The sequence below is a fragment of the Semicossyphus pulcher genome, unplaced genomic scaffold (genome assembly GCF_022749685.1).
Source record: "Semicossyphus pulcher isolate SPU_LCO1_2020_fin unplaced genomic scaffold, fSemPul1.0.p SCAF_12, whole genome shotgun sequence".
Taxonomy (NCBI): Eukaryota; Metazoa; Chordata; class Actinopteri; order Labriformes; family Labridae; genus Semicossyphus; species Semicossyphus pulcher.
In genome coordinates, this window is record NW_027211626.1 from 29,147,246 (window position 1) to 29,167,500 (window position 20,255).

At 40.5% G+C, this 20,255-nt stretch overlaps 1 protein-coding gene across 1 annotated transcript in view; it reads left to right on the forward strand.

Annotated features, from left to right (window-relative positions):
* slc24a3 (solute carrier family 24 member 3) overlaps window positions 1-20,255 on the forward strand; it is a 93,250-nt gene that overhangs the window by 25,947 nt on the left and 47,048 nt on the right. The window contains exon 2 of the mRNA XM_069658763.1: window positions 3,115-3,240. Coding sequence (XP_069514864.1) covers window positions 3,115-3,240 — 126 coding nt within the window. The remainder of the gene's footprint in view (window positions 1-3,114; window positions 3,241-20,255) is intronic.

Below are 20,255 nucleotides of genomic sequence, written 5' to 3' on the forward strand. Positions count from 1 at the left end.
TGTACACGTCCTGCACGGTTCCAAGCAGCAGACACACAGAGGAAGTGACTACCTTGTGGAGGTGGGATAAAAATTGATACAGAATAGTATGCCATAGCAAAAACTTGTGCCTGGACATATTCTTCTATAAGGTGTAATCAGCATCTGCTAATAACATATCAATCATATTGTTCAAATGTTATTCTTGAAATATAATGCGCATTAGGGATATATATGTCAAAGGGTTTTTAGTGTGATACTTGCCTTAAAGTTGCTGTACAAAGCAGGGACTTCCTCCATGCACAAAGAACCTTTGGAGGAAATCAGTGCATATAGTCGGGGCAGAGCCGTGCAGCCCTGTTAAATATTTCTGATTGGCTGCCATTTCCAAAAATCTGCAACCCCAGGCCTTGAATCTCCTCCGTGATTATTGTTGTTGTTTTGCACTAATAACAATGTCTGTCCGTTGCAGGGCTTCATAGTACATCAGCCTTTTTTCCTAGTCTTTGTGGGTGTTTAGATTGTCGTGGAAGTGCAGACTGAACGGGCTTAAGGAACCTTTTAGTTCTTTGAAAAGTGTCCTGGGACAAAAAGTTCTGAGTACTCAAGTTTGGGTTGAAATGACTTTTCCTCCTCCATGTAACTTGGCAGTCGCACTAGACAGCAGGTCTTTGAGTAAGCAGAAGCATCAGGTAGCATCCCCTTGGGATTCCATCTTTTTGGTGAAGTCATACCAAAAACCAAATGTGACCTACAGACATTGTGACACTTAAGACCCACCACCAGGGCAAAAATATATTTGTTTGTCTATAAAAGCTGCAAAAATGTATCTGCTAATCAGTGTTCAATACAAACCTTCCCCATTAAAAGTGTGTGTGTGTGTGGGGGGGGGGGGAATAATCCATTCAGAAAACGTGTCACTACTCCTGCAAACATTCAGGCCGGTATGAATCTATAAATCAGAACTTTATTTTGAAATAATTAACTAGTAACATTCAAATGTTATGTATGCATTTTTATCTGTTCACACGTTCCTGATCAACATGGCTCACATTTTCCTCCACCTTTGGATCTGCTACATCACAGAGCCGTGCTCCTCATAGAGTTTGTAACCTGTCTGACGGATGCATTTTGTAGCTACATCTCATAGCATGTGCTTGTAGTTTGGTTAGTCACTGTAGTGTGTTTCTGAGCATGTGCGTGAGTTACTCAGTGTTATGTCATGCGCCTTCCTACCTCTTAACTGTTACGTCACGTCACCGTGGTAACCGCGGCATCGATGATGCATTCTGCTTCACTGGACCACCAGCCGCCTAAAACACTCACCAAGGCTTGTGTTCATGTGTCATGTGTGTCTGCAGCATACTGTCACATACTCCAGTTATTATTGGTTAACAACAGACTGATGGGATTCCTGTGGAGCATGCTGACTGTGTTTCAAGCTGTAAAGTCGGTCAATGTCTTATGTTACATACATACACACACGCGCACATACACAGAAGCATTGGCTCAGGGGCAGAGCCTACAGTAAGAGGGCAGAAGGCGTCACAGCTGTATCGAAGCTTTGGCAGTGATGCTTCCTGGCAGATTTCACCCTTCAGTTGTCTTTATATAAATGTACACATTGTGAGCAAGTCCAGATGTGCATTGTGTTTGTTTTAAACATAAAATGTACATGTACATAAAATTCCTTTTTGAAGCTGGTATGATGAAGGTTCATGCACCTTAGATTTTAACCGGTCCAGTCGATGGTTTTGGGTTTTTTTTTTTGCTTGCTTTTTTTTAATTAGAACCCTGCACTCAGTGTGGCCACAGAAAAAGTCAATGAACTCATACCAACACCTTTGTAATAAGGTTTATGATAAAATTATAATGAGTATAATAAGTAAAATGTTCATTTAAAAACAATGTGATGGATGCAAAAGTAATTAAAACAACACCGTTGCCATAAATCAGACTTTCTTATAGATCAACAAGAGAAGTGTCCCAACAATTTGGTTCATTGACACCAGTCAAATAAATATTAAACACACGCACGCACACACAATACACAGGGTAAATGTTCCCTGTAGAGTGTTTGACCTCTAATAAAGAATGGAGGATGGAGAATATTCTTTATTAGAGGAGTTTTTCCTCATGCACATGCACAAGGACACACAAACAATCAGGGTAACAGTATACACAGTCCTACTCAGAAAAAAAATAATACGACAGAGAATACATACATGTTTATAATTTGGGTTTCTAAATAATAAAAAAACTGGATGTAAACAGAGATTCTTGTTTGTTTAAGACAAATCTTCACAGAGAACCTTTAATGCTAAAATCTCTGAAACCAGAGGACATCTCACCTCACATTGTGTGTTCATCTGCGTTGCATTGCACCTTCAAGACTTTCCAGCTTCAGGATAGTTGTTGGTGTTCACATTTATAATGTAAGCTAATAGCTTTCTTTAGCAGCTATTGGTTAGCTCCCTGCCTCTCTATTCTTCTGCCTGTGACACTGCTGTTTGCAAAATGTTGCTAACATTGTGCGTTTGGATAAATATAGTCAAGCGCTGTGCTATTTATAGAAGCCCCTGCCGTGCTCTGCACCTAAGTCAGGGCCTGTTGCATGGTGGGAGAGGAGATGGGTCGGAGGTGGGGCGCTTGAGGATACTGTGACCCAGATGACTGAGCTGGAATGATCAACCTTGTGGTGCTCAGCGTGCTGCCGTACTTACATAGAACATAGTGACACAAGATGCATGTCTCATCGGCCTTTGTTCTTCTGGCAGAGGGAAGGTTTGCAGGATTCAGGGATGTCAATTCATGTTGGAACGTTGTGCATCACAGCCGTTAGTCTGTCTGTGCATGTGGGATATTTACAGTGTGCATCAAATCATGCAACCATTTCAAGAACAAAAAGTTTTGTTCATCAATAGAGACAACAAAGATATAAAGGGTCTCTGTGGTTTTACTTTGTTACATAAAAGCAGGTTTGTTGAACGCAATGGGATGGGTTCAGTGTCTTTCAATAAGCCAACTGTCCTGGGAGCTGCCTCTAATTGTTGTCTGAATATGTTGTCAAGAGAAACATTTTAACCATTCCACCATCTCTTTCTCTTTGTATTTGTCTTTTTTGGACCCTCTCAGGATATCATGTTTCCAGCACCATGGTTGAGGAGGGGGCGAGGTGGGAAAGTCGTCACCTTCTACAAGAAGTCTACGACAACGAGTCAAAGCTCTACGCTGAGCCTGAAAAAAACTGTACTGAACCAGGTAAGAAGAGCTGTGAAGCTTCCTTATCTGTATGTAAGTGAAAATACATCACAAGCACGGGCAGTGCTGTTGGGAGGTTTGAAATAACCCTGTGTGTGTGTCTTTGCTAGAAAGGAAAATGAATTAATCTCAGAATCTCCAAGTGCAAACACCAGTGTGAGACGAGATTATGTGATTAAACTCTCATCATATACAGTATGTATATATATTCCCTTCGGCAGGATTCTGGCTGCACTTTGATATTGTTTATTTTTACGTATTCTGCCAAAAGCAGTAGATCAACATGATTTAATTATACTTATGATTTCTGAATCATTGATTGGGTAATTTATTTTCTAAAGAGGATCCAGACACCTACATTTTTTTCTCCAATAAACCAAAGTCTCCAGGTTTACCATGCTGTAGTTAGTTAGTTTTGGTATAATATAATGTAACTCCTTGTATGTGTTAACCTACTTGGCAATAAACCCTGATTCTGATTCTGAACTACAATTATAGGCTCCTTCAGGAAACACCTGCTTTTTTGATGATATTTTTAAGCCTTTGATATGTGCTTAATCAAGTAAACACAAAGCAAAGATAGAGGGAGACATGTGTGGGTCAGAAGTGTTTTACAGTTTGTTTTAGCCTTGGAGTTTGATTTCCTGAAGACAGCTGAGGTTAGTAACCTTTTGGAAATGGCTCATCATTTGTGGTATTCCTCAGGGAAATGTACTGACACCACTCATGTTGTTATTATCCAGTCAGATTCCCTTCAACTGTATGGTGTGTGTTTTTGCTCACTAGCAATCTTGGATCGGTTATCAGCTATAGTCTACCGATGATATAGCCTCCGGGGCATTTAGCCAACGGTTAGCGATAAACAGCTTCCTTTTCTGCGTGCTGCATTTATTACAGAAAAATAATCAGTTTTTCTTGTGATTAACGTTTAATGAACAGGTCTTACCTTTGCCGAAATTTCAACGTCATTATGCAGTTTTGTAAAAAATAAAAATTAAGCTTTGTAAGGTCTGTCCTCGAGAGGAGAAGAAAACAACTTTTAAAATGTTCGTTTGTCGGATCGATAATTTCTGATGCATTCGAGGAAGTCAGGAAATCTGAACGCTGAACGGCTTTTGTGACACTTCGTCAGGGAATGTATCTCAAGTTGAATTTTAGATCTAGAACGGACTGTTAGCTGTTAGCATGCAGATGTCTGTTTAAAGAGATTAATGAGAAGCTAAATCATCGCCAGATAGCCGCTGTTGGGAGCCGGGATGTCATTACGGCGCATTACATTCCGCCTGCTTTTGCTCTCAACACAGTCTGTTTTTCCTGCATACGCCGCAGCCTGCTGATACGTGATTGGTCAATATTACTCAGACTACAAGTGTACTACAAACGGAAACTAGAACACTTGCCATCCTGGAAATCCACATCCCTACCTACAGATTTGACATTCCTTTGTAGAATTACTAGAAATTTTAGCATACTAACGCTTTAAACTAAAGTGGTGAACATTGTGTATTATGATTTTTTATGATAGCATTTTTATTGAGAGCATGTTAGCTTGCTGATGTTAGCATTTACCTTAAAGCAACGTAGCCACACAGAGCTGCTATAGCATGGCTGTAGACTCTTAAGGCTGTAGTTGTAGTTTTGAAATCTGTAGGGTAATGATCCTGTAGGATGATAGAAATATCATAGCAGGAAAAAAAGATTCAAACCCCCCACTTCCACTTCCCGTCACACACACACACACACACACACACACACACACACACACACACACACACACGCACACACATGCATACACACATGTACGCTTACACTCTCCAGTCTCAGGAGATGTGGCTACAGAGGAGTTGAACTGAAGATGAAAAATGAACAGCTCTCCCTCTGGTGAGGAGAGAGAGAGAAAGTGAGGGGAATGTTGACATGAAGATGAAAGCTGATGAAAAACACAAACTTCTCCCAGGTATAAATCCTCTCTGCTCTCCTTGAGCCCGAAAGCTGACGGCGTCACTGTGATTGCATCCCTGTGTGTCTGCTTCTCTGTGTGTACCAAAAGCTCTCATGGCGTATGTTTGTTTTCTCTGTGGGCTTGTCTGTGTGTAAGTGCATGTGTGTCTTTGTGTGTGTTTTCCCCGTGGTGCAGAGTGCAACAGTGTTTTCCATGTGGAATCCTGGGGCTTTACAAGGCTGACGTCCTGCCAAGCATTCTCTTGATCTCATTGTAAACACACCGCCCCCATCTAATGCACGCATGCACACACGCTCCCCCCGCCTGCAGTTTTAGGATGCAGAGATTCTGCAGTCTGACTGAATTTGTACGGACGAGTTATATTTAGACAGCACATAGTTTATAGCCTGTTTCTGTTTAATTACGCTTTGTCTCCTGAAACACTAATTACCTTAATAGGGATTATCCTTGCTTTCTTGCACTAAAAGGGGCATTCATAACATGCTCCTTACACTTCACTCACCCTCTCTCTCCATCTCTGTCACTCCTTTATCATCTGTTTAGCTCCCTCATTCCCCTGAAGCACTTGCTGTCTGCTGTTTTTTTGTGTTTATCTTTTTCTCTCTCTCTCTCTCTCTGTGTTGTGTCTTTTTTGGGTGAGAAACAATCATCAGTTCAATTTCAAATCACAGAGCATATCTGTCGTGCACAAAGCCAGAAAATAGTCTGCACACGCATGCACGGAAACACGACAAACACTTAATAGATACACGCACGTACATCTTTATGCATCCAGCTGATAATGTAAAATGTGCATGCACATATTCATCAAAGCAAATGTTTAATCTCATGTGGAGATTATTGTTCTGAAAACAATGGAGAATTTGAGGCAGAGTGGTTAATTGGATTTGTTTTATTTGTTTAACTTCCTGCAAGATTAGACCCAAAACCGATTGACACTGTCTTGAAATAAAGAAGATTAGCTTTGGCTTGATTCAGTAGTATTTCATCGTTCTACCAAAGACAGAGACAGAAGTGGAGGATTTAATAAGATGAGACAGACAAGTTTTTTTCATTTCCTTTGTAAGAGAGAAAATGACTGTACTGTTGGGGGAGAAAGGCACAAGGATGTTTGCTGGAACTGGTTCAGGATGTCTTCATAAGGGGGAAAATTCTATTGCAGTTGTTGTCTTAGCTTTAACAGCAACAGTTTGTGGGAAATGTCCAGGGTCCTATTTTTAGTGGCTCTCGCTTGACAGCCTCGCTGCAAATACGCAACAATGGAGCTGTAACACAAGATGGCAAAGTCCCCAAAATAACGTCGCTCCTCATGCTGTCGGCTCGGGCCAGCTGGGGTCTGTGAGGCTCCCTCAAGTGAACAAATCAGTTTAACTGTCCGGAGCTGGATTCAGCCTTATACAAATCTTGACTGTGGGAGATACTTTTGCATCACACTGAAAATTGTATGTCAATAGTTACTCATCATAACCATGGGTCTGATACTAAAATATAGTTTAGTCAGGAACACTCTTGCTTCATTAAGGGAACTTAAGCTTCTGCTATCCAATTTGTCTGGTATTGTTGGATTCAATGTTTTCTTTAAACTTCCCAGCCTTTTAACTTAAACATTAAGATACATTTTGGAGTTGCTCCAGCAGTGTGCTTCAGCCTGCAGTGGCAAGACGATCTGTTTGGGTTGCTATGTTATCAGTGCAAATGCATCCAATCAAAGAATGACCACTTAAGTGCCACTGACAGGTTCTGACTATTATTCTAAGTGCCTGACAATGTTATGGATATGATGGCTACAGAATAGAGCCCTGCACTGGACTATTTTCTTAATCCCGCTCCCACCCGCTCACACAATTATTCTGATCATTCACGCCCGCACAGTAGAGTTCCATTGATTTTGTGTCTTCTCCCGTCCCGCAGGGAATAGATAATTTATTTTATTGTTTAGTATTAATAAAGACAGGGCCTATATGCATACCCTGGTGATGCCAGAAGATGAGGAAAAGCTCACTGCTTCCTCAACACACACCTCCTTCACTTCAGGGAGATTCCTGCTCGGGCTGCGCAAGGACCTAAAATAGCCATTGACCAACACCAAACTCTCCATCATGTGCGCTCATTCTGATGTGCGCTCCTTTAATACATGCAGAAACAGACACTAACTCGCACACACACACACACATACACACGGATCTGAGAGGTACATTTATTATAAACCTCAAACATAACTAACTACCTTTGGCACTGACTATCGTGCCTACAGATATTAATACACTGTCCAGTGTTCATTATGCACTGGGGAATACGTGTGATCCAGCAGCAACAATAAGTAAATAAACATTTACAACTTACCTTTCTCTGATGGTCAGCGCACAGAACTTTGATAAACATAAGATCCTGTCCATCTGCAGATTTAAATAATTAAGTTACGTTGCTGTGCCTAATGCTTAAACGTATAGAGCATCTTTCTTGTTTCTGCTGGGCAGTGGGATCGCTTCAATGGTTTTAACATTAATAAATCGGGTGCATTAAAACACAAGGAGAGAATAAGAGGACTTTCACTGAATCCTGTGCAGTCATGTAGGCAAAAGGGACTTGTAAACAATCTGTTCACCTGGTGTTTATTCTTAATAAACAAGGTTATTTCAGACAGTCTGATCATTGACATACATAAAGGGACTAATTTCTACAATTTTCATCCCGTGAAAATCATGCCGTTTATTTTTTGACCGCCCGCTCCGGCCCGCAGCAAAGTTTAAAGCGCCCGCTCCCGTGAGATTTGCGTTGGGTGCCGCGAGACCCGCTGGGTCCCAATCCCAATGCAGTTCTCTACGACAGAGATATTGCTTTATGTTTCAGTTAAGATGTTTTTACTTTACATTACATTGCTCTCTTCAATACACCAGGCTCCAGTAACAAAAACTTGTATTTTATCTCACATAACACAGAAATTGCTGATCTACCTCCGCCTTGATTGCCTAATTTTTCTTTGTGTTGTTGTGTGACTTTGGTTTTTAAAACTGTTCTCGCCTATCAAACACAACTCAATAACACAACGTGCTGCGAGGCAGTGGAAGGTTAGCACGTCCTGTGTCCAAACATTTCCTGTATCCTGCCTTAGCTAGGTATTCTCCGTATGGACAGCAAAGGCAAAGAGACAGAGATCAGTTAACAATGATATAGAGAGTGAGCAAATTCTTACTTATGAGACCTTAGAGTCAGTGACTGTTTAAAAATGTTTGTCGTTAATTGACTTTGATGTTACATTTATTCTCAAAATCCTTAGCACTAATAGCCACCCTGGTTAATCAGTCTAGGAAAGAGGACATCCCAGGTGTTTGAAGTATTTGATTGACAGGTAAGGAGCAGCTCAAAGAAGCAGCAGCACTGAGAACTAAACAAAACAAAAACAAGATCTGCTGATTAGAAAATGTCCCCACTTGAATGAATAAGTGTAGATATGTATTTTAATTTGACCCAGTTTGAATTACCTGTGCAGTAGAACATTAACACTGACAGCTTTACCGACTGGGGTTTAACTCTCTCAGTGCTCAAAGCTGCAGACGCAGAGCTGAGAAAAGTCTCCTCTAATCTGTCACAAGTGATGTTTGTATGCATTCCTATGGCGCTGACTGTCTCTGCAGCACTCTGTTTGTGCTGTAATTGGTCGGATTATTGGCACTTACTTCCCCCTCTGATCTCGGCACACACAGTATGCAGACAGCACAAACGTATGCGTGCTCACACATACACACAAGCAAATGTACACAGACAGGCAGTGAGAGGCGCAGACACTGGAGGACATACATACACAAACACACACATACACATGTTTGTGTTTTCTGGCTCATGTTTGGCATTGCTGCAACTTTTGTGTTATTTTCCATCCTTCTAAGGTCACACACACACACACACACACACATACACACACACAAACACAAACACACACACACACACACACACACATTCGGCTATGATTACGCATTATAGCAGTGGAGTGTGTTGGATTAGAGATAATCATGTTTACAATAGCTGACTTTCTCCTCTCTGCTCATGCAACGCAAACAACAACCTCTGCCTCATTACAATGTGTGTATTTATTCTCTGTGGGAGTGTGTGTGTACCGTGGCAGCAGTGACCTGTGTCTGTCATTTTCCTCCGTGACTCATATCTATTCTCTTTTTATTCAATCTCACCTCATCATAAAAAGCTGGGCAGAAGGATTGCTACGTCTGTAGTGAATGTTTTCTTGAGCCGCCTTATCATTTACACCGCTCATATTTCTGTCTCCGAAAACAACCATGAAAAATGATTTGTTACTGTGTAATGATACTCCTGTTGCACAAATGAAAATGATTTAAAGGGTTACACTCTCTTGTTTTCTCTTTGTCTTCACTCTGCTCCTTTCATTTATTACCTGATATTTAAAAAGTTCATTGACATCATGAAGTGTCTGCAGATTTCAGCTCTCTAGTTTTAGTCCTATTCTTCAACATGACTGTGTTACACAACATAATGTACACTGTTTGACACCACTTCATCAGTTAAATATGCATAGATTAACAAATCACCTACCTGTCTGCTGTGTGCTCAAGAACTGACTGGAGACATAACCTTTCAAGTAACACCCAGCAGTGGTTGGTCTGCCAGAGAGGGTAGGCGGAGCTAAGCGGCTGCTTTTCCGGTCTCTGCAAGTGTTGCGAGTAAACAGTAATCTTACATGATGTACTTTTGATTTAACATGACAAACACACAGCTGTCAGCACGATTTTATGAATTAGACAGCTTATGAACTTTTTTTCCAGTTTCAGATTTTTAGTCTGTACATCTGGCTCATGGTTTTGATTAAACGAACTGAGAGTAACATAAACATCAGTGCAAAACTAGCGTACATATTCATGGAGGCACACACAATAAAAAGAGTCCGTCAGCGATCACTGATGTCTCCGTCATAGTTGCAGTAAACGAGGCATGTCTCCCTCACTGCTGTGTGCCGTGCCGCGTTCAGGAGCGCGTTTACACATATTTTTATAGATCGATCTCGGGATTTATTAATCGATATTGGGTCATTCAAATGAGAATCGATTCGAATCGGAAAAATCGATACACACAAATCATTTAGATTACACGCTTTTCTTTTGCATTGTTGTTACTAGCCGCGAGTGAAGTAGCGTTGGTTTTGAAATTAGGAGTTGTCCCACTTTACAAGGTGGCAGCTGGCTGAAGGGAGCTCACCAGGAAGCTGGATGTTTCTGGTAACTGTGTTTTCTGTCAGGATGCCAATAACAAGCCACTTGCAGTTAGCTATATTTTCATTTCCAGCAAACAAAATCTAAATAACACAATATAAAACATGTGTTATCTATTTAAAAAGTCAAAACATGGGATAATAGCTGTGAATGAACTTCTGGCCACTTATCCATTACATTTTCTGTAAAACTCATTGTTCCTTTAGGATCAGTTCCTACATTTCTGGTGACTGTCTGACCTTTTCTGCACGAACATTGCAAATGAAAATTGCAGAACGCATTCATTCTCTCCTCAGGGTTAACACCTTTCTGTTATGGAAATTCCATGCACTTTGACTATGAACCACCCTCAGGCCAAATAGTCAGCCTTAGGGCTGTAGCATCTGTCCCCTGCAGCAACATCATACCACCGCCAAATGTCAGTGTTTTTAAGAGGAGTGTATTGATATGACAAAATAAGTTGATAATGCAGAAAACTATATGTAGAGTACCAAACCCATACACAGTAATTCTAAGTACCCTGGGATCTCATAATCTAATAAGGAGAGTGCTGAAATATTTTCAAAGCAAGTTCATGTTCCCAAGTTGCTTTACCTTTTGATGGTTGTGACCCCATAGGACCAGCTGCAGACTTTGTTTGCTCCCTAACAAAAGCTAAAGTATGTTGTTTGTTCCTATCAACACCTCCACATTATGGCCTCTAATAAACCAATGTTGTCGCAGCCTTAAGGGCCACTGGAGCTTTGGATGTTCAGACTTTGATTCTCTAGAAACAGTCACTGCCTCATCTCTCAAATTCTTTTGTAAATCCTAATAAGAATTTACTGCAGCCCTGAAACTTGCAGCACACCATGATAAACAGCATGTGTACTGCAGGTTTGTCTAACATGCTGCTAATTACCTGCTTAATGGGACCATTTTCCCTTTTTCCATTACTGCACACTGAGGCAAAAAGAACCTTAAAGGCAGAGTGAGTGTTTTGGAGAGCGTTTTGGCAGAAAGCAGGAAGCTAAAAATGGTTCAAATTGGATTCCTGAAAGTATTTAGAGTCTTAGGAGCTTGTCCTTAACCATAACAGAAACAGGAAACAACAGGAAACAGTAGGACAAAGATAAGAAAACTTTAATGTCCATTACATTTCATGAAATTGAAATTTGCCTTTGGCTTTTGGCAAGCAGGATAAAACAGACTCAACTAAAAGGCATTTTCTGCTTCAGCACTGCTCACAATCTATTGGGGTGGGGGACTTTAATTGTGTCTCTGGCTTTTTACTGTTAAACATTGTGTTTAGAAAGTGCTGTACAGGAAAAAACAACAACTTGTTTTTGGCAAAACCAATATACTCAATACGTTTATAAAAGTGTGTGGCTGTAGGGAAAGCGGTGTTGGTTGGTTGGTTGGTTCACTTATTTGGTTCAGACTTTATCATCTCAATTATTAAAGGTACAAACATTCAATGTCTCCTGATGAAGAATCTTTGGATAAAAACCCTAAAGACAAAGACAGCTGCATGGATTTAATGTAAACTGACTTCACTTTGTTCAATCTTTAATCTTTCATGATTAAGTCTTTAAAACCACTGACATTTTCATCAACCATGGCTGTACTTTGTGCAAGACAGTACAAATATGTTCAGAAGAGATGGTGACAATGGTAAATATTCATCAAACAATAAATCATATAAAATACATAACAGTGAAATGGAATTTTGTCCATTTTGTCAACTCTTGCTCCAACAACATCGAGCTCAGCATGAGGAATACTGTTCTGTGAGCAGCTGCAGAGGAGTCCTCTCTTCTGTCAGATTAGTATACAGAGAAAGAGTCACTCAGTTAAATGGCGCTGTCCGGCACTGCAGGATACAATGGTGAAACAACAAACGACTCCTGACATCTCCCTGGAAACAGTGGGGCACTTTTTTATGATAATGACTTTGAAGTTTACTTTTTAAAACCACGACAGTAGAAACGTCAGTAGGAGGTGATTATGATGCTTTAAACATGAGGTCTTTTTCCAATATGATTCCCAAGAGCAACCAGTATCTGCAAAAAATAAACAGTGAGAGCACAAATCTAGCTCGCGGTCCATACCTTCTTCTTACACTCAGCATGTAAGCTGTGTTAAAACAGCACTCGCTTTCTACTACATAGTGGATTAAATACAGTATTCTGACCACCATGACATGCACACTTTCTGTGAACAGTCACATAGATGTGGAAATCAATGCTGCACCTGACAGTGATGATGCACTGAACATATAGCTCAAAGATCACTGTGAACTTCAGGGGTTACTTAAATTTGCATGATTTAGCTCATTTATTCATAGTAATTTCATTATAAAACATGAATATGTTTAACAGATGCCATAACTGTTTCTCTGATAGCTTTCATGATATCAGTTCATTACATTTTTATTCACTTCAGTTTGTCTTTTATGCATGAATGTAAGATGAACAGTATATCCAAAGCATCAAGGATTTGATGTTGACAACTTAAAACCGTCTTGTCTTTCAGTTGTTACCTTTGTATCCAGAAAAACAGCTACAGCTACATTATAAAAGAAAGTAACCTCTGCATCATATTTAGTAAGACATCATAGCCTGTCCCTGGTCCTAGCTGTTGTTGTGTGGCCTGTGGTGCTTTGCAGGGCAGGAGAACAAACAGGTTGTGAAAGGCAGGCAGGTCATGTATCCCCATGTGTGTGGAGCCCCGTGGATCCAGCACTGAACGCAGACTGTGGGTGAAGGCAGGAGAGAGGGCACGATGCCAGCTCCATTAGGGTGGAAGCTCGTGTGCTGATGTGGGGACGATTACATTCCCTCATGTAGGTGTGCATCTAAGTGTACCTCTGTGTGTGTGTGTGTGTGTGTGTGTGTGTGTGTGTGTGTGTGTGTCTGTGTGTCTGTGTGTCTGTGTGTGTGTCTGTGTGTATGATTATATGAGTATGTTTACCAAGCCTTCCCCTTGCCCCTTCCTTGCCCATGGTCCATCTGTCACTCCAAGAAAGCTCACTAGGCATGTCAGAGACGTTGGGCCAGCTGGAAGTGTATGTGTGTGTGTGTGTGTGTGTGTGCGTTGGCGGTGGAGGGGTGGTCTGATCTCTGTCACTTTACATCGCATCATTTCCTCTTAAGGAATCCCACCAGCACAAAATAATCCTAAGTCTGAGACAGGAAAGGAGAGACACTTTACCAAAGAGAACAAAATTGGTTCATTTTGGTGTTGTAGAATTAGAACAGTTAACTTAACCCTTAACAGTGCAATGAAAGTGGCTGAAAAATAACCTGAAAAGTAGGGCTGCACGATATATCGTATAACAATTGCAGTTGCCATGTGTGCATGTGCAATAGTGAAGGAAATTAGACTAATTAATTAATTAGTTAAATAATTAATTAAAGTCGAGCTGAAACAGCATTTCGAGAGTATCTAGCTTCCGTATCGTGACGTATTTCCGAGTGAAACAGGACGTGCAGGCAGGACATGTCAGTGAAGGGATTTGATTTGATCGTTGAGCAGTGGGCGTAGACAGACGTTCTCCACAGCGCAGTAGCTAGCTAACTGACCGAGCGTTCTTGGTGCTCTGTGGCTAAATGTTGCAGATTGATTGGTTGAAAATTGCATGTGTGAAATTTAGTTTTACCAGAAGAAAAAAATGATCTGATTTTGATATAAGAATATGAAGAATTGGATTTTCTGTGTTTTTTTTGGCCTATATTGTCAAATAGATGCACAATATTACCGGGGATGTGATCTAAAAGAATTCAAATGACATTTTTCATTTCTCCTCGACTTTAATTACACAAGGTGGCGTATAAGTTAGAGTATTCTCATCAACAGCGTCACCTTGTCCCGGTGCTGGTTAACACTGTAGCTACATAAAATGACAGTTCATGGAGCGGACGTGCTGTTTACTTTAAGCGGTTACACCTGCAGCGCACACACGGCGTGAGGTTGTGTGTGCCGACAGGAAGTAGAAGACGTGAGTTTTCGTTTCAAAAAGTTACTGTCACTGGGCTGATCACGCTGATAAAACATACATTTGAAAACCGTTATGGTTGATTACATACCTTATAAATAACACAACTGCAGCCCACAAGTCTATTTGTATTTATTTTATGAAGAAACGTGACGCTCCACCTGAACTCTCTCTACTTTTTCATGCAGGTGTCAGAGTCACTTAACCAAGAAAAAGTCGAGAGGGGTTTATGTTGTTTTGTGAGAAGCAAATAGACCTTAAAGTCCCAAATAATAAAAAGTCTGATTGTTAATTGTTTATATGAACATGAAAACACACTGCATTTATCTAATATAATTTCCACTACTTCTTAATCACATTAATATCGCAGAACAAAAAGATATCGCAATGCATGTTTTTTGGTGAACTTGTGTTTTCCCTTTTATTTATGGTGCCACTGTTATTGTTATATTATATTAAAGTTGTTGACTCTTGGCATTTTATAGTCATGCAACAGCCCTTACCTTATCCATGATGTCTCATCTTTAGAGTCAGATCTAAAATGCTTCCTCACGTTATTTATCCATTAGTTTGGTGCCACTTTAACACTTCAGCACAGCTCACTGATGCAAACCCAACAACAATAGTCAAGTTTACTGATGGAGCAACTGCAATGGGTTAAACTGCTGAAATATAATGTGCTGTTGCACATATAGACTGAATCAATCAATAAACAGTCATTTATAGACAGTTGGCAGAGATAACCATTCAGTTAATGTAAAGAAAACACTTTCTCTTTAAAACTTTTTTATTGATTTGTTTTACAAAAGCAAAAATGATACAATAATTGCACTAGTAAGTTATCAAGCAGAAATATAAACCTTTACATCTAGTGCAACAAAACAAGTAAAGAAAAATTACCATAAAAAGAGGGACTTGCTTACAAAAAAAAGTGAGGCAAAAATATTTAAACATTCTGAAGAAAAAATAATAAAAATGTAATTATTTACAGGTCAACCAGATCAGATTCTATAGTTCTTATATTCTTAAATGTGACACACATACCAGACCTCTTGCATCAACAGGAATAAAATGACCATGCCTCTGTCCAATGAGGATTGAGTTAAAAAGCAAATGAACATACACATATATACTCCAACATTCATATATGCATATACATACGCACATGTCTACATACACTGAACAACAATTTAAACGTAACACTTTTGTTTTTGCTCCCATTTTTCATGAGCTGAACTCAAAGATCCAAGACTTTTTCTATGTACACAAAAGGCCTATTTCTCTCAAATATTGTTCACAAATTTTGCTGTGAGGTTGCTGGTTATTGGCAGGAACTGGAACACGCTGTCCTATACGCCGATCCAGAGCATCCCAAACATGCTCAATGGGTGACATGTCCGGTGAGTATGCTGGCCATGCAAGAACTCGTTTATATTTTTGTTCAGTGTACATACACTGTAAATACAGGTGAATGAATATCCTTATTTATTTTGGTAAATTGCGGGCTGCACGCTGGTGGTTAGCGGTGGTGGTTAGCGCTGTTGTCTCACAGCTAGAAGGTCACAGGTTCAAACCCCGGTTTGGACAAAGTTGGCCTTTCTGTGCGGAGTTTGCATGTTTTCCCTCGTGCATGCGTGGGTTCTCTCCGGGGTCTCTGGCTTCCTCCCACAGTCCAAAGACATGCTCGTTAGGTTCATTGGTGACTCTAAATTGCCCGTAGGTGTGAATGTGAGTGAGAAAGGTTGTCTGTCTCTGTGTGTCATCCCTGTGATTGACTGGCGACCTATCCAGGGCATACCCTGCCTTTCGCCCAATGACAGCTGGGATAGGCTCCAGCCCCCCGCAACCCTGAACAGGATAAGTGGTATAGATAATGGATGGATGGATTTTGGTCTGTTGCAATGTGGGCCAGTAAGTGCCAATCTCCAATCAGATCTGTGCCCATTCATACCCGATGGCTATGCTGCCCCACATAACTGCAACGGGTCTATATCTGCAACATTTAAAGATATAAAGTTGGTGGTCTGACCGCTCTGAGGTTTCTGCTGTGTTTATTCTATGTACTGTGTTGCTGTCATAAACTTGACAAACCAAATCTACCAGAAAACGTCATCTGTCTGCTGTACAAGCTTAACATGTTTCAGCCCTTAAGCATTACCAACATCTGCTACACATACTGACCTGCTTACTAACCACATACATTGATTATAAAACCAGGGTGTCACTCTTTTAGCTGAGTCTAACGTTAATTTAGTGGTAGAGAAAACAGTCTTACTACCATTCATTGCTGCAGTTTGCAGACTGCAGAAGCTGTTAAGCAGCTATGAGCCAGACTGATGTCAATTATATCAGCTGGAAGAACCAGCGGGCTCCAAACTACACTGTGAAGGACCAGAGCTGGAAAGGTAACAGTAGGTATCATGTGTCATTGAAGGTCTAATTTAAAAAGCATCTTTAGTGCTAGCCAAGGTAAAGTTAATGACGAAATGGGAGAGATGAAGAGGATCATCATCACAGCCTCGGTACTAGTCAACTAGGTAACTCTTTACTCAGGATTTTAATATGGAAGCAGTGCACTTTTCATATATATTTTGTCATATTTAGGTAAAAATGGCTGCTGGGAACATAATGAGCTTACAGATGTGTGCTCCAAAAAGTTACAAATCTCCTGCACGCTGTGACGGTGAGCGTTGATGCTCACAACTGTCGTCCTTTCAGACAGAGTCTTTCACTAGTTTAATATATTGAATTGTGGTTGATTGTTGCTTCATCCACTGGTTTGCAGACTGTCATACTGAATGTGTGTGTGTGTGTGTGTGTGTGTGTGTGTGTGTGTGTGTGTGTGTGTGTGTGTGTGTGTGTGTGTGTGTGTGTGTGTGTGTGTGTGTGTATGTGTGTGTGTACGTTGGTGTGCTTGAATCTGCAACCTACTGCTGTGTTGCCTCTGCTTAATGGTGTAGTATTATGCATAGTCTGCCACTGTACTTACTTTTCCTATGCCAGGTGACATGTACACATACACACACACAATCCTAACCTCAGACACATATGGAGATTAAGGCTTAAATGTCATATTACTCAGCAGTGAAATGGTGAGAGTAGCTACACTTAAGGTGTCGGATTTCATCAGTGTCTGGGAGGTGTGTGTACAGTTTTTACTGCAGTCTGCTTCCTTATTTTTTATCATACATTATCATTCTAGCAGAACCTGGTGTGGAGCATTGCTCTCTGCTCAATCTTTTGCTGAGGTGGGTCGTACAACACAAAGAGGTGAGGAAGTGTCAGGGAAAAGTTAAGTGACCATTTATGTGTGACTGTGAATTTGTGTGTGTGCATTAATCTGTACAGTATACCTACTTTCTAATTCAATCCGACCTTGTTGCTCTTCATCCTCATGGTGCCTGCAGTTTCTTTGTCTCCCCCCTTGGATGATAAATTACTGCAAAGACAAGCAAACTGCAAAACTGCTGCTTCTAACAATCTAACAAATCTTGAAAAAAACCCACTTTTAATTAAGTAGTGCACTCATCCATGGTAGAAGCGCATGGTTGCTCTGTTTAACATTGGTGTTATCGAGTGATTCCGCAATTCTCGCGCAATCTTGTGGTCTTTCATTCTCATTTGACTTCGACATCCTACATAAACACAGAATTTATGTACAATTAAGAAATAAGTCGGTTGTCTTCTTCTACTGTTTCCGGCAGACTGCACTCATTTTGGCTTTACTGCCACCCCTATATGTGACCAGTAATCGAACTACCATTAGCTAACTTTGAGACTCGTCTTTGCTGTAGTTGCAGCCGGTGAAGATTGCAAAATAGATGCTGCCGTGATGCTTACGTACGTTCGTCTGACGCTATGGTGCTCACAGCTCTCCAAAAAGGCTATAAGGGTGCTCGTGATGTGAGTGCTGATTTCCGTTTGCAGTTGCTTTTATGTTCTTTCAGGGGAGGCTCACTTTGCCATACTTTGAAAACCCCTGCATTAGAATAATAGAAAATGAATAGCTATAATATGTTCCCTCAGCGTCCCCTAATATGACACGCAGCACTCAGTACCAACATTCACTATCTTACATTGTTGTATTAATTGTCACACTGATGTGGTTATTACAAGAAAGTATTGAGGTGTCACTATTTCAAACTAGATGTGTCACTCTCAGTATACAGTATATTAGTAGCCATGTTGGATCCCAAACTGTTAAAAAATTAAGATTGGGATATTGATTTTCCCACACCCTGAATACATTGTACCGTTATATCAGCAGGCTAATATCCACCTACAGTGCAATAAAATGAAAATTAGGTTGTGAGTTGATTTAATACTCTGTGACATTAATCGACATGTCACAATTAATAACCCTTTTCAATGGCAACTGGTCAGTTTGGGCGTCCACTCTGACTGATGACTGACAGCAGTGATGGATGCCCACAGGCTGAGTGAATGCTTCATGTAGAAAATACTTCAAGGTTGCAGAAATGGAAATGTAACTGATCACACTGTTGTCAACTCCAACTGGGGAATTGGCTGGTGATCTTTTTTTAACAAAGCCAATAAATCACCCTCCATACACACACCAGCTCCACACATTACATGTATACACACTAACCCAGAAGTCTATCTGGGATGTTTTTTTTCTCCTCCTCTGAGGAAAATCTATGTTAATTGACTCTAGCTGTGTTTTAAGAAGACATCTCACAGGGTGAAAAAGATGAATGTCCTAGTATGGGGCCTCGGGGGACATTCTTCATCCTCGTCAATTGAATTTACCCCCTGGGCCCATCCCCAACACCAAACCTGCACATGTAAACACTATTGAGTGTTGGAGAATTTTCTTATCAGTGTTTAATCCTCTGAGGAAATTACTGAGGAGCTGAGCATCCCCTGTGACTTTGATCAGTTATTAGTGACTATAGACAAACAGTCCACTGAAGGGTGACCTTTGACCTTCTGGGTTTTCACTTTAGGTCTTTCATTGATAAAAGAAAGTATAAGGCTTGTCGTTGATGTTGATATAGTCACTCAATAAGTGTAACAATTGTATTACTTTATTTCTGTAATTAAAGGAGAATTCCACAGCTCTCAAAGGGGTTGTTGGTTTAACTGTCCAGTCAGTTCTCATTTCACTCACTCATTGTTGGAGTAGAGATGAGCAACATTTTAACTGATACAACAAATATATGACACGAATATTTGTATCAATATAAATATTTTTTCATTTGATTTAAGACATAATCTCGAAGAGCTCAGTTTCGTTCTCTTTGGCGGCACCTATGGTGATAAACAGTAATTGCGGGAGCACGCTTCCCAGCTATCCAGACAGTGCTGCATGTGTGACGTCCACGGTTGGCTCAGGTTGTAACTCTTGATTTTCCTCACTGATGGTCGCTTTCCTTTTTAGACTGTTTGCCTTAATCTGAGCGTCAAATTTGTTTGTTTTTCTTTGGAATTTCACTTATTGTTGAAGTTATTTTGAAGTCACTTATTTTGGAAAACGTGTCAATAACTGGGCGCCACTTGTGATATTCAGCAAAAGTCGCACCAGACACCCAGTCCGTCAGACTGCAAATGCAAAGGCTTTTATCAGTGGGCTCAATCACCATTGTGTTATTTCTCTCAAATATTGTTCATAAATGTGTCTAAATCTGTATTAGTGAGCACTTCTCCTTTGCCCAGATAATCCATCCACCTCACAGGTGTGGCATATCAAGATGCTGATTAGACAGCATGATTATTGCACAGGTGTGCCTTAGGCTGGCCACGATAAAAGGCCACTCTAAAATGTGCAGTTTTATCACAGCACAATGCCACAGATGTCGCAAGTTTTGAGGGAGTG